The sequence below is a fragment of the Rhinichthys klamathensis genome, unplaced genomic scaffold, assembly GCF_029890125.1.
Source record: "Rhinichthys klamathensis goyatoka isolate OS25496 unplaced genomic scaffold, OSU_Roscu_1.1 h1tg000242l_1, whole genome shotgun sequence".
Taxonomy (NCBI): Eukaryota; Metazoa; Chordata; class Actinopteri; order Cypriniformes; family Leuciscidae; genus Rhinichthys; species Rhinichthys klamathensis.
This window is the reverse complement of record NW_026606764.1, coordinates 2,281,281-2,295,052: the sequence shown is the minus strand read 5'-3', so window position 1 is coordinate 2,295,052 and position 13,772 is coordinate 2,281,281. Positions and strand designations below refer to the sequence as shown.

The window sequence follows — 13,772 nt, the reverse complement described above, 5'->3', positions numbered from 1 at the left end:
TGTGTTACCTTGGAAGCAATACTTTGAAGTGTTTGAGCTTTCGAATGATGCCTAATTTAAAATGATTGCTAAAATATGTGATTGGGAAAAAAGCAATAAAAAAAAGTGTGCCAATTGTCCCAATACTGGGACATTGCCAGTTACAGTACCAGACTGCAAATACTTGAACGTGTCATGCATGCATGTTTGAAACTAAACAGCAGGTTAGTCGAAGCAGAACTCACCAGTGGAATATGAAAACAGCAGTGATGAAGAAAGCAGAGACGATATCTGTCAGGATCCACATCAAACTGTATTCGTCTGGAGTCTGCGCCAGGATGTGTGAGGAAAAGAATCGTCACGGTCCTTTGAATGATAGAGTTGAATATTTGTGATCTCAATGCTAGGCTCAACTCACCATGAGGAACAGGGGGCGCTGCAGTTTCTTAAGGATGTGCAGGGCGTTGGTAGTGACCGAATGAACGCCGGCGCACCACGCCAGTGAATATAACCACGGCTGACTGATCACGTACAGGTTAGTGCTGATGTTCACAGAGGCGTACTTTCTGAAATCAGAATCACATTCACGGGAGGTTCAGGTTAGTGGACCGCGTTAAGAAGTTTCAGACTTTAATTGTAAAGCTTTTCTCTGCAATGCACCAGAAGATTACATTAGAAGACGAAAAGCAAGAAAAACATCTGATGTGAGTGTGTTCATTTGTGCTCTCAAGGTAGGCTTTGCTTTAAGTAGAATACTATTTAACAATATTTCTTATTGTGTGTGTGTGTGTGTGTGTGTGTGTGTGTGTGTATATACACACTGGAATGCTTGAATCTGATTGGTTTACAACGTTCTATGGTGTGCAAGTATTATCAGGGAAACGCACGGCTAAAGTAGTTCCAGGCAGGTCTTGACTCTTGACCACATTATAGTTCCGTCTCACCTCACCAAACCATTTCAGTTATTTAAAAGGTCTTTGCAGCCTACAAAACCAAAACGACACTGACAGAGCAAATAAATATAGTAAACAATAGTACGGTGGCCGAGACAGCTCAACGCGCTGCAACTGAAGCAAACACATGCAAATAGAAAAAAACACGTGCAAATAGAAAAAAAACATCTTGCATCAGTTTCACAACACACGTGTACTCCAAATCCAGAAACGCGCTGCAAAAGTTCACAACACAACCAAATACATAAACGCGCTGCAAATAACACAGACCACAACGGAAATGTTTCCAGGGGAACCAAATAAGTAACGATCCCGGCTGGGACGTCCTTATTGCTCGTGAGCTTCCCTATGCCATACTCCCTTCGAAGGGGAGACGGCAGAGCCCTTAAAGTGGGACTTTGGAGTGAGCAGGGCTCTAGTGTGCTGTTATGTAGCCGTGTGGAACGCACTTGATGAAGGAGCAACGAAAGACAACATAATTCCTCATTATTTTCACCTGGGATGTTCCCATGACAACGCAGCACGGCGTCCATCAGCTGAAGAGCTGTTCTTACCACAGAAATATAATGCTGTTAACATAACGGATGCAAATACATTTTTATTTTTACTTTACAAAAAAGCTTTTAAAATATGCGTGTATGTGTCTCAACTTTAAAACTTTGGACCCTACATTACCTAAAATTTCTTATGAAACTTTTCTTTATGAAACAATTTGTACAGTGTAACTGATGATAGATAAATATCTTTCCTTCATGTTCTTCTTCTCTATCTTTTTTATGTATTTATTTTAGTTTTCAGCTCATTGTTCTTTTCTCATTTGTATTCTGATGACATTGAACATATTGTTAATACATTTTGTACATTGTATACAAGTTGTATGTCATAAAAAAAAATTAATCTCTGTATGTTTTGCACAAATAAATAAATAAAGTAGAATTTTAAGCTGTAAGCACCAGCACACATAGATTTATGGATATCTATGCCAGCACGTCCCAGACGGGTTCGTCACTTATTTGGTTCCCCTGGAAACATTTACGTTGTGCTCTGTGTTATTTGCAGTGCGTTTTCTGTATTTGTGTTGTGAACTTTTGCAGCGCGTTTCTGTATTTGGGTGGTGTTGTGAATATTTGGAGCACACGTGTGTTGTGAAACTGATGAAGATGTTTTCTTAATTTGCGGGTGTTTTTTTTATCTGCATGTGTTTTTTTCTATTTGCATGCGTTTTTTTCTATTTGTATGTGTTTTCTTCTGTTGCAGCGTGTTGAGCTCTCTCGGCCACCGTACAATAGGATAAAAACAACAAATTATTTCCATGTTTTTGCCACAAAATTGCGTTTTATTATGCACCGACAGCACATACGCTCAAACACTCAAACACACACACACATACAGTACGAACACAGAAACATGTTGTCAGCGCTGCTCTGACGATTTTATCAGTAAAATAGTTTAACAACTTAAAAGCTACTGTTCTTGGAGCAGATACACTTACAGTTTCACTATTAGTAGAAACACTGATGCCGAACACTGTTGAAGACGCACAGACTCAGGTAATTCACGTACACTTGATCAATCTCTCTCTCTCTCTATAACTGCATTAATAACGGCATTTGCGCTAAAATGACGTTTTGGAATTAGCAACAGAGGCTTGGGACTACATGCATAAGAAATTAGTCCTACACACAAGAGCGTTTTAAGGACAAAAGCCTGACAAATGTCTTGAAATACATCATCTGAACATTGTGAGATGTGGTAGCCATAGTATAAGCGGAATAATTGACTCCGGGCCGTTGAATTATTGAAAAATTATGCATGCGACACAACCTGACATACCTGATCTGATCCTGTGACATGCAGCTGTAATGGAGGTTGAGTCGGACTATATGTTCCTCCTGCAGCTCCTCTATAGACGCATGATCTCCAGACGTCTGCTGCAACTCTGGATCCAGCTCCTGTACCACACTCCTCTGATCAGCCGGCAGCCACAGCACCTACCAGAAAATAGGCCCAAAAACACACCATAATACATCATAAGGCACTCTTTCAGCTCATTTTTTCTATTTTTTTTATTATAATGCCATCGTTTAAAGTCAGCATCCAACTAGGGTTCATGAACTACCTGACTGGAGTTAATGAAGGACTCGTTGTGTATGACCTCCAGGGTGCGAGTGATCCACGTGTCCCTGTACGGGTGGCCTCGGGGTGGACGTCTGAGGTCAAAGATCACCAGTCTCTCATGCTGAGCGGCCAGATTCAGGAACTCTTTCAGTGTTGGTACAGTCTGGTTCTGGACCTGAACCCTCTCATCTAGATCGAGAGAGGAGGCTGTACTGAAAGGATCCCTCTGAGAGGAGATAGAGACCGAGAAGACTGGTTAACTTGAGTTTTTACACCTCACAGTCTTGCCAAATTAATAAGGCATGCAATCTGACAACAGTTTTATAGATCAATTATGAGATCCAACATCTCAGGAGCTTAAAGATGTTGCATTATACACATTTAAACTACAATCCACATGTATTTAACTTGATCAAAGCCATGAATAACTCCCTCTATTGAACTTGAAACTGGGTGAGGTTGAGCATCGGCAGCAGTCATATGTATTTTAGGGTTGGAACAGTGGTGACGCAAGGCTCCTCCTGGCAAAGCCTAATTCCAGCTAGAATCCTTTAATCCCAATTGATTCCACACAGGGATTTAAGAGGGATTTTTAATTAAGGGGCCAAGAACCAAAGCATATATGGATCTGCACTGCATTATCATTTTTTGTTATAGTATGATGGGGTTTTATAAACCATGAGTTGTTTTTAATCTGTTTTTGACCACAACATCCTAAAAGAACCCATGCGATTTCTCTAAAAATACGAATATATTCAGTGTGTTCTCTAATAAAATGGATTGTATTATCCATAATTATCCTGAAAGAATAATTTGTGACTGGAAAAAACATAATATAATATCCAGCTTTGAAGAAAAACTCAAAAAAAAAAAACAACAACACACAAATATAACACATACCAAAACAAAACATTAACAGCAAAAGAAAACTAAAGCTTTGGAATAACATAGTGCTTTTACTCTTTCTGCAGTATACACTTATTTTCTGCATATTATGTTTGCATGAAAAAATACTGCATTGTAACGACTACGAGAATGAACCAAACACAATTGAAGCTTTTAAGGTGATTGTTCATACATAATCACACAAAAGAGGCTTCACATTCCAGATTCAAATCACCAAACCCAGAGCCATAAATCACCCACAGGCTCCAGAGAGTCTGCAACCAAAAAGACTTTTTATTGTTTAACTAAAGGAAGAACGTTGTCAATGTTTTATAATTCGGCAAGACAGATCTGTTCAGAAATGGTGAAACAAGAGGCCCAATCAAGAGGTCACCTGTATGGGATTAATATCCTGCCATGATTCAAAACTGAAAATAAAGTTCTGAAAGGTTGAAACTAAGTGTTCGAAAACTCAAAATCTTACAAAAACAAGTTTTGCAAGATCGAAAAATAAGATTTGCAAGCTTGCAAAATGTAAAAAAAATTTAAAATATCTCTGCAAACATTATGTTGTTTTTGAGATTTCCTTCTTCAGAACTGCAACATTTTTTTTACGATGTTGCGCAAACAATTTTTCAGAGTTTCAAATTTGTCAGTGTTCTCCCACTGTATTAGTTTGTTTTCCAGGTTTGCAACCTTGTAAATGGTGATCTGAAAACTGGTGTGCGAATGTGTGAAAAAAAGTTTTGAAACTCTGAAAACAGACTTTTGCAGGCTTGCAAAGGGGTAAAAAAATGTAAATCTCTGCAAACATAATTTTGTTTTTGAGTTTTCCTTCTTCAGAAGTGCAACACTCTTTTTTACGGTGTTGTGCAATCATTTTTTCAGAGTTTCGAATTTGTCACTGTTCTCCCAGTGTATAGTTTGTTTTCCAGATTTGAAACCTTGTAAATGGTGATCTGAAAACTGGTGTGCGAATAGGTGAAAAAAAGTTTTGAAACTCTGAAAACTGAGGTTCGAAAGGGCGAAACTTATTACATTACATTACATGTGCACTCCTATTGCAGACTATTTTTTCAGAGCTGAGTTTACAACACCCAGTTTGCGGAGATACGCCCACACAGTTGCGAGCTTGCGACTCACGTGATTTGTGGCAGCTTTGTCACGCAGTTCTGCTCTGAAACTCTGAAACTCAGACTGAGCGAAAATGAAGCTTCGCAACCTCGCAACTTAAAAAAAAGCCTGGAGGGAGGGCCTTCTGCTCTTGGCCAATGCTTTGCTGTCTGCTGACGTACAGTCCAATCACAAGTCGTATTTACTGGAAAGGTGGGATTGACCGACTGCTCCGCCAATGACGAAAGCGTATGGAATGAATATAATATATTCATGCATTCTAGAAACGGAGCAATGAATGCACGCGTGTCACCTGATCAAAAATTGCACATCTTGTTGTATGCACAAGTTCTGAGCAACATTAATACAAAATCGAGGTTTTGTATTAACAACTATATGGCTCTAGTTGTACAAAATGCTGCACATTCATGTGATTCTGGATTTTGCGCACACATTGTATTGTATTAGTTTAAATGTAGTGACGCACATTTATGAATTTGTCAAATAGATGTGTAGTTGTGCCCACATTAATAAGCACCAGGCCTATTCATTTGTAGTTGTTTGTGTGTGGGTTGTGAAATGCTTAAAAGAAAGTCTCAAAATCCAAATGAATCAAATGAGATTGACTCAGAAAAGACGTCAATGAATGCACGCGCGTCACCTGATCCACACATGCACGTCTTCTTTGTTGGATGCGCAAATTATGAAACACTAATACAAAAGAAAACATTTGTATTCACAAAAATGTCTCTATTTGTACAAATTGCAAATCTTGTGCGATGTCCTAAACTGCCGAGATAATCACACAAGCGTGCCGTGGCTAGACGTCCACAAATGACACATCCGATACGCAAACGAATGACTCATTTTAACTATTCACTTTAATGAATAACCTGTCCAACACTGAACTCACGAGACCTCTGAATCGGTGTATAAAAAATCGGTAACACTTATAGATTAGTTAACATTTAGCCTACTATCAACAAACTGCACTTCTACATCATTGTTAATATTAATGTAAATATTTAGAGAGTCTGTATAGGCCCACTATATGTGTTGTAGCCATTAAATAAGCGCATTTAGTTTCATTTTTGTTAAAATATTATAATGTTATTTTTTTCACATCTATGCTGATTATGAAAATTGAACAGCGTGAGTAAGATGGATGCGCAATATATCGGAAGATATGATGGGTCAGACATGATTTTGACCACTAAATTAAGTTTTGTTTTGTAGAAAGCCTTTCTTTAAAGTGAATTTCGTTTTGTATAAATTGTATCTTAATTTTAATCAATTTTTCATCAACCAATTGCCTGGATATATAATAAATAAGAAGCAAATAGCTGACAATATGATCATGGAGGCACGGGCGCGATTGCATTGCACATGAGCTGGAGCATCTCATTATAAATTTTGCTCATTTAAATAATAGTGTGTGTGTGTGTGTATGTATATAGCCTGTATATATACACTCACCGGCCACTTTATTAGGTACACCTGTCCAACTGCTCGTTAACACTTAATTTCTAAGCAGCCAATCACATGGCGGCAACTCAGTGCATTTAGGCATGTAGACATGGTCAAGACAATCTCCTGCAGTTCAAACCGAGCATCAGTATGGGGAAGAAAGTTGATTTGAGTGACTTTGAACGTGGCATGATTGTTGGTGCCAGAAGGGCTGGTCTGAGTATTTCAGAAACTGCTAATCTACTGGGATTTTCACGCACAACCATCTCTAGGGTTTACAGAGAATGGTCCGAAAAAGAAAAAACATCCAGTGAGCGGCAGTTCTGTGGGCGGAAATGCCTTGTTGATGCCAGAGGTCAGAGGAGAATGGCCAGACTGGTTCGAGCTGATAGAAGGGCAACAGTGACTGAAATAACCACTCGTTACAACCGAGGTATGCAGCAAAGCATTTGTGAAGCCACAACACGCACAACCTTGAGGCGGATGGGCTACAACAGCAGAAGACTCCACCGGGTACCACTCATCTCCACTACAAATAGGAAAAAGAGGCTACAATTTGCAAGAGCTCACCAAAATTGAACAGTTGAAGACTGGAAAAATGTTGCCTGGTCTGATGAGTCTCGATTTCTGTTGAGACATTCAGATGTTAGAGTCAGAATTTGGCGTAAACAGAATGAGAACATGGAACCATCATGCCTTGTTACCACTGTGCAGGCTGGTGGTGGTGGTGTAATGGTGTGGGGGATGTTTTCCTGGCACACTTTAGGCCCCTTAGTGCCAATTGGGCATCGTTTAAATGCCACGGCCTACCTGAGCATTGTTTCTGACCATGTCCATCCCTTTATGGCCACCATGTACCCATCCTCTGATGGCTACTTCCACCATGTCACAAAGCTCTAATCATTTCAAATTGGTTTCTTGAACATGACAATGAGTTCACTGTACTAAAATGGCCTCCACAGTCACCAGATCTCAACCCAATAGAGCATCTTTGGGATGTGGTGGAACGGGAGATTCGCATCATGGATGTGCAGCCGACAAATCTGCGGCAACTGTGTGATGCCATCATGTCAATATGGACCAAACTCCCTGAGGAATGCTTCCAGCACCTTGTTGAATCTATGCCACGAAGAATTGAGGCAGTTCTGAAGGCAAAAGGGGGTCCAACCCGTTACTAGCATGGGGTACCTAATAAAGTGGCCGGTGAGTGTATATATATATATATATATATATATATATATATATATATAATTGCGCAGCTCCCCCTGTCAATGATCTAGCACCCCCTCAGCACCTGCGTTAAAAATTATCTGGCGCCGCCCCTGAAAAGGCCTGTTGAAAGGCCTTTGGTTGTGGATAATAAAACATTTCTGCAACATTAATCAAGTTCATTGATAATTGTGCTTGCACGTGTTAATCATTTTGATACTATATTTTGATATAGCACTTTGGCCAACAGCTGTTTTTTTTAAATGTGCTCTATAAATAAATATGACTGACTATATTCATTCCATACGCTTTCGTCATTGGCGGAGCAGTCGGTCAATCCCACCTTTCCAGTAAATACGACTTGTGATTGGACTGTACGTCAGCAGACAGCAAAGCATTGGCCAAGAGCAGAAGGCCCTCCCTCCAGGCTTTTTTTTAAGTTGCGAGGTTGCGAAGCTTCATTTTCGCTCAGTCTGAGTTTCAGAGTTTCAGAGCAGAACTGCGTGACAAAGCTGCCACAAATCACGTGAGTCGCAAGCTCGCAACTGTGTGGGCGTATCTCCGCAAACTGGGTGTTGTAAACTCAGCTCTGAAAAAATAGTCTGCAATAGGAGTGCACATGTAATGTAATGTAATAAGTTTCGCCCTTTCGAACCTCAGTTTTCAGAGTTTCAAAACTTTTTTTCACCTATTCGCACACCAGTTTTCAGATCACCATTTACAAGGTTTCAAATCTGGAAAACAAACTATACACTGGGAGAACAGTGACAAATTCGAAACTCTGAAAAAATGATTGCACAACACCGTAAAAAAGAGTGTTGCACTTCTGAAGAAGGAAAACTCAAAAACAAAATTATGTTTGCAGAGATTTACATTTTTTTACCCCTTTGCAAGCCTGCAAAAGTCTGTTTTCAGAGTTTCAAAACTTTTTTTCACACATTCGCACACCAGTTTTCAGATCACCATTTACAAGGTTGCAAACCTGGAAAACAAACTAATACAGTGGGAGAACACTGACAAATTTGAAACTCTGAAAAATTGTTTGCGCAACATCGTAAAAAAAATGTTGCAGTTCTGAAGAAGGAAATCTCAAAAACAACATAATGTTTGCAGAGATATTTTAAAAATTTTTACATTTTGCAAGCTTGCAAATCTTATTTTTCGATCTTGCAAAACTTTTTTTTGTAAGATTTTGAGTTTTCGAACACTTAGTTTCAACCTTTCAGAACTTTATTTTCAGTTTTGAATCATGGCAGGATATTAATCCCATATCACCTGACCCCTGCGACTAACAGACTATGTCTTTCTTAAGGACCAAGGTCCCATGAGAGATGAACAAAACAGCCTTCAGCAGGAACTATCCCTGACCTCAAACTGGAATGGCTTAAACCCCATAAACTTTACACACTTAACATATCAAAATCCATAAAACTCATCCCAGAACAATTCTCAATGGATTTATAATCAAACATCATGCAACTAAGGCTTATAATCAATAAAGTATTGTTTGTATTTGAAAGAGAAGCATTACTTGTGTTATGTGCTTACGAATTTATTGTCTTGAACTTCGATCTAAGCTACCTATGCTTTTACCCTTGAATTATTTCTTAATTTAGCTGTTAGCTATTAGTCTTTCTTGGCCAGGAAGATATTATATTTCCTAGAATTAATAATTGTTTATGCTTTCGGTTCATTGGATGAACTGATAAAATGATCATACTATTGATTCTGCTACAGTAAATTCTGAAAATAATTAAACTATTAATTATTGATCATAATCCGTTATGAATAATAATTAGTTATCTTTATACGGGCGTATAAACGCTACAGCATCCACAATGCATTACATACACTCACTGGCCACTTTATTAGGTACACCTGTCCAACTGCTCGTTAACACTTAATTTCTAAGCAGCCAATCACATGGCGGCAACTCAGTGCATTTAGGCATGTAGACATGGTCAAGACAATCTCCTGCAGTTCAAACCGAGCATCAGTATGGGGAAGAAAGTTGATTTGAGTGACTTTGAACGTGGCATGATTGTTGGTGCCAGAAGGGCTGGTCTGAGTATTTCAGAAACTGCTAATCTACTGGGATTTTCACGCACAACCATCTCTAGGGTTTACAGAGAATGGTCCGAAAAAGAAAAAACATCCAGTGAGCGGCAGTTCTGTGGGCGGAAATGCCTTGTTGATGCCAGAGGTCAGAGGAGAATGGCCAGACTGGTTCGAGCTGATAGAAGGGCAACAGTGACTGAAATAACCACTCGTTACAACCGAGGTATGCAGCAAAGCATTTGTGAAGCCACAACACGCACAACCTTGAGGCGGATGGGCTACAACAGCAGAAGACTCCACCGGGTACCACTCATCTCCACTACAAATAGGAAAAAGAGGCTACAATTTGCAAGAGCTCACCAAAATTGAACAGTTGAAGACTGGAAAAATGTTGCCTGGTCTGATGAGTCTCGATTTCTGTTGAGACATTCAGATGTTAGAGTCAGAATTTGGCGTAAACAGAATGAGAACATGGAACCATCATGCCTTGTTACCACTGTGCAGGCTGGTGGTGGTGGTGTAATGGTGTGGGGGATGTTTTCCTGGCACACTTTAGGCCCCTTAGTGCCAATTGGGCATCGTTTAAATGCCACGGCCTACCTGAGCATTGTTTCTGACCATGTCCATCCCTTTATGGCCACCATGTACCCATCCTCTGATGGCTACTTCCACCATGTCACAAAGCTCTAATCATTTCAAATTGGTTTCTTGAACATGACAATGACTTCACTGTACTAAAATGGCCTCCACAGTCACCAGATCTCAACCCAATAGAGCATCTTTGGGATGTGGTGGAACGGGAGATTCGCATCATGGATGTGCAGCCGACAAATCTGCGGCAACTGTGTGATGCCATCATGTCAATATGGACCAAACTCCCTGAGGAATGCTTCCAGCACCTTGTTGAATCTATGCCACGAAGAATTGAGGCAGTTCTGAAGGCAAAAGGGGGTCCAACCCGTTACTAGCATGGGGTACCTAATAAAGTGGCCGGTGAGTGTATATTCACAATGATTTTTAATGAATTTTTATTTTAGTTGACTCGTTACTTGATCCTACTGCCCAATGTTAAAACATGTTTTATTAAATATAGTATAATATTTATATATTCACATATATAACATTATTATTTTAAATTAATTTATATTATATATATTTTTTATTAAAAATTACAAAATGCAAAATAGCCATAGTTATATATTCCAAGGAGATAACTGGATGCCACTTGAAGGGGCAAATCTTATTTATTATCTACGCCAGATAATTTATCCCAGTATCAAATATGAATGTAAGCAGTTTCCTGTACCGTTTTTTAGCAGATATGCTTTAATGTGATGACATAAGAAAACACATCTGCTGGACGTGCTGTGTACTTAACTTCATTAACTGATCAACAATTTTAGTGAGTCAAAAGCATACAGCACAACCAGTGAAGCCCAAATGGGTGGTTTTCCAGTTGTTCGTGATTCGTAAAATTAGAGGTGATTGTGGTTTTAATTTCCACAACTCTTCTCCTCGTATATTTTGACCTTTGTCGAGTACCTTAATTATTTTTTGTGGAGCACGGATTCTTCAACCAAGAAAATAAAATGAAACCAATAGCCAAGCAGATCTCAATCAATCACAGACACTAATAGCAGAGGTAGCTAAGAATCGAATCTTCGTTAAATAGATTAAAGACAAACTTCTCTATGTAATAATGATAGACCTGCTGCTCATACAAGCTCATCATTTAGAGTGTGTTGAAGTGTTTAATAGACAGTGTCTTGGTGCCCTGGATATTGATATTTTGTTATTAGGGGTCCAATCACCCAAGGTAAATTGGCTCTTACGAACCGGTTCTTTCTTGCGTCCATATTTTGTTTTTAATAATAGTATAGATGTAGTATATGTGTAACAGTATAGATGTCTGAATGCTTGCTTGCTTTGGTTTTACACAGTCCTCATGCCACCGTATAAATAATTGTCTAGACCACCCTGGAAAGTAGGCAGTATACAGTAAGCTAGTATAGCATTATACACATAGTCTAGCCATCAATATATTCATATGACTGCTGGTTCATGAGCAGGAACAGAAGGTTCTGGATCATTACCCGAAGAAACCAGGATCCAGCGCTGAGCATCTCCAGCTCTGCCCAGGTGAACATGGCCGCCGGGTCATCCGTCCGGTTGGGAAACACTTCATGCGCGTTGGTTGTCCTCCTCAGGGTGCTGTCATGCATCAGGAACGGGACGCCATCATAACTGCAAAGAGGAATATTGTTTTTAGCATGCTCAAATGGGATGGCAGCTGTTTTTCCATTTTGCAATACACTTCAGTTTGTTTTAGATCAATTTTTTCCCATCTAAATTATGACAAATGGATTAAAACCAACACAATGATAACGCAAAGTATTGTGTTATTTTAGAATTATTTTAAAACATTACAGTATTCATTTTGTCACGTCTGTTTGTGGTTTTGTTCATGTTTTCTTGTCTTTAATTTTGAATTTCTCTTAGTCATGCGTTTCCCTTGCTCCTCATATTATCGTGTCACGTGCTTCTCTTGCTTCATGTGTGATGTTTCCATTGGTTGTTCTAGTCATGTTGTTCTCTGTTGTGTTTTGTCATTGGTTCATTGCTTTTAGGTGTGTCTTGTTAAGTCCTTAGTTTTTAGGCTTGTTCGACTTCATACAGCGCTGCACAGACCGATTGGCGGCTGACTTGAAGCAGTGCATGCCGGTTAGAAATTGTGTCCGACTTGAGACAGCGCCGACGCCATGTGACTGTGACGTATGCCATCAAAGTAGCGCAAGAGCGATTCGAGAGCAGCCGGAGGACTGAGCCAGCGCAGCTTCTCAAGAGCGGCTGCACGAGCTCTGATGACGACACAGCTGTTCCAGGATTAGCCCAATTCACCGCATGACAACGATCACGTGTTTCGTGTTTGTTCGAACACCTTCAGTTCCACTAATGCTCACTAATCAGTTTTTTTAAGACAGTAAAAGCAATTTTCATGTAGTTGCGATGTTATATTGTCAAGTCATCAAACCTGCGTAATATAAGCTGCAAATAGACAACATGCTCCCTCATCTTCATCCATGCTTCCTAGGGAGCGCGCTAACAGGATTAGTGTTCAGCTAATCACCTTAACCTGAGAGCAGTGACTCATCCAGGAGCGGTTAGCATCAGATCTCCATTTATACGCCTCTTGGCTAGAGCAGACCTTTGTCTAGAGGAAATGACCTTGTGAATGAACGGCCCATTGGTGGTTTGTTGATGTATTTGAAGAAGCAGTAGATCACAGAAATGTCATAGGGCTGATAGCACAGCCGCAGAATGAATTTGAAAGGAGGTTCCTGGGTATTTTATGTACCATCAACATTAGCTTTGTGGTCTGTATAGGCTGCACCATAACCTTAAATGAAACCTCATAATTGACTGATCCGAAAAACTTTTCATAGACAGCAAAGCAAATAATGCTGCTCACTTGAAGTGCACAAGAGACTTGACTGACTCACAACGGATTCTTAGTTTTTTTGCTAAGATAACAATGTAACAATTTACAAATGCAACATTAATGCATTAACTAACAATGAGCAATATATTTGTTACATGATTTATTAATCTTTGTTAACATTTGTTATACAATTATTTTTTTAATTTAATTTTAGAGCGTTAAATACTTTATTAAAATAGAAAGTTGCATCTGTTAAGACCAATGTATTAGTAAATGTTGAAAACATTTAATCAATAATAATAAACATAACCAAACATAATTAATGATTTAATAGTATTTTTAGTTAAGGTGCCCTTTTTCAGTGTAATTATATAATTACGGAATACTATTAATTGACAACATATACTTACTATATGATTTGGATTAGGTTTAGTTGCTTATAATTATGCATAATTTACTGGTATTACTATAGTAAGTACATGTAAGATGTATATCAGGGACTAATGCTAACAAATAGAAGCTCAGTGCCCACTGTTTGTATTTGTTTTGAG

At 39.1% G+C, this 13,772-nt stretch overlaps 1 protein-coding gene across 3 annotated transcripts in view; it reads right to left on the bottom strand.

Moving 5' to 3' along the window:
• gdpd4a (glycerophosphodiester phosphodiesterase domain containing 4a) overlaps nt 1-13,772 on the bottom strand; it is a 36,265-nt gene that overhangs the window by 2,951 nt on the left and 19,542 nt on the right. For all 3 annotated transcript variants that reach the window (XM_056265900.1, XM_056265901.1, XM_056265898.1), the window contains exons 10-14: nt 11,876-12,026; nt 3,052-3,276; nt 2,766-2,923; nt 398-545; nt 225-307 (exon numbers count right to left, since the gene is read on the bottom strand). In XM_056265900.1, the coding sequence (XP_056121875.1) occupies nt 225-307; nt 398-545; nt 2,766-2,923; nt 3,052-3,276; nt 11,876-12,026 (765 nt within the window). The remainder of the gene's footprint in view (nt 1-224; nt 308-397; nt 546-2,765; nt 2,924-3,051; nt 3,277-11,875; nt 12,027-13,772) is intronic.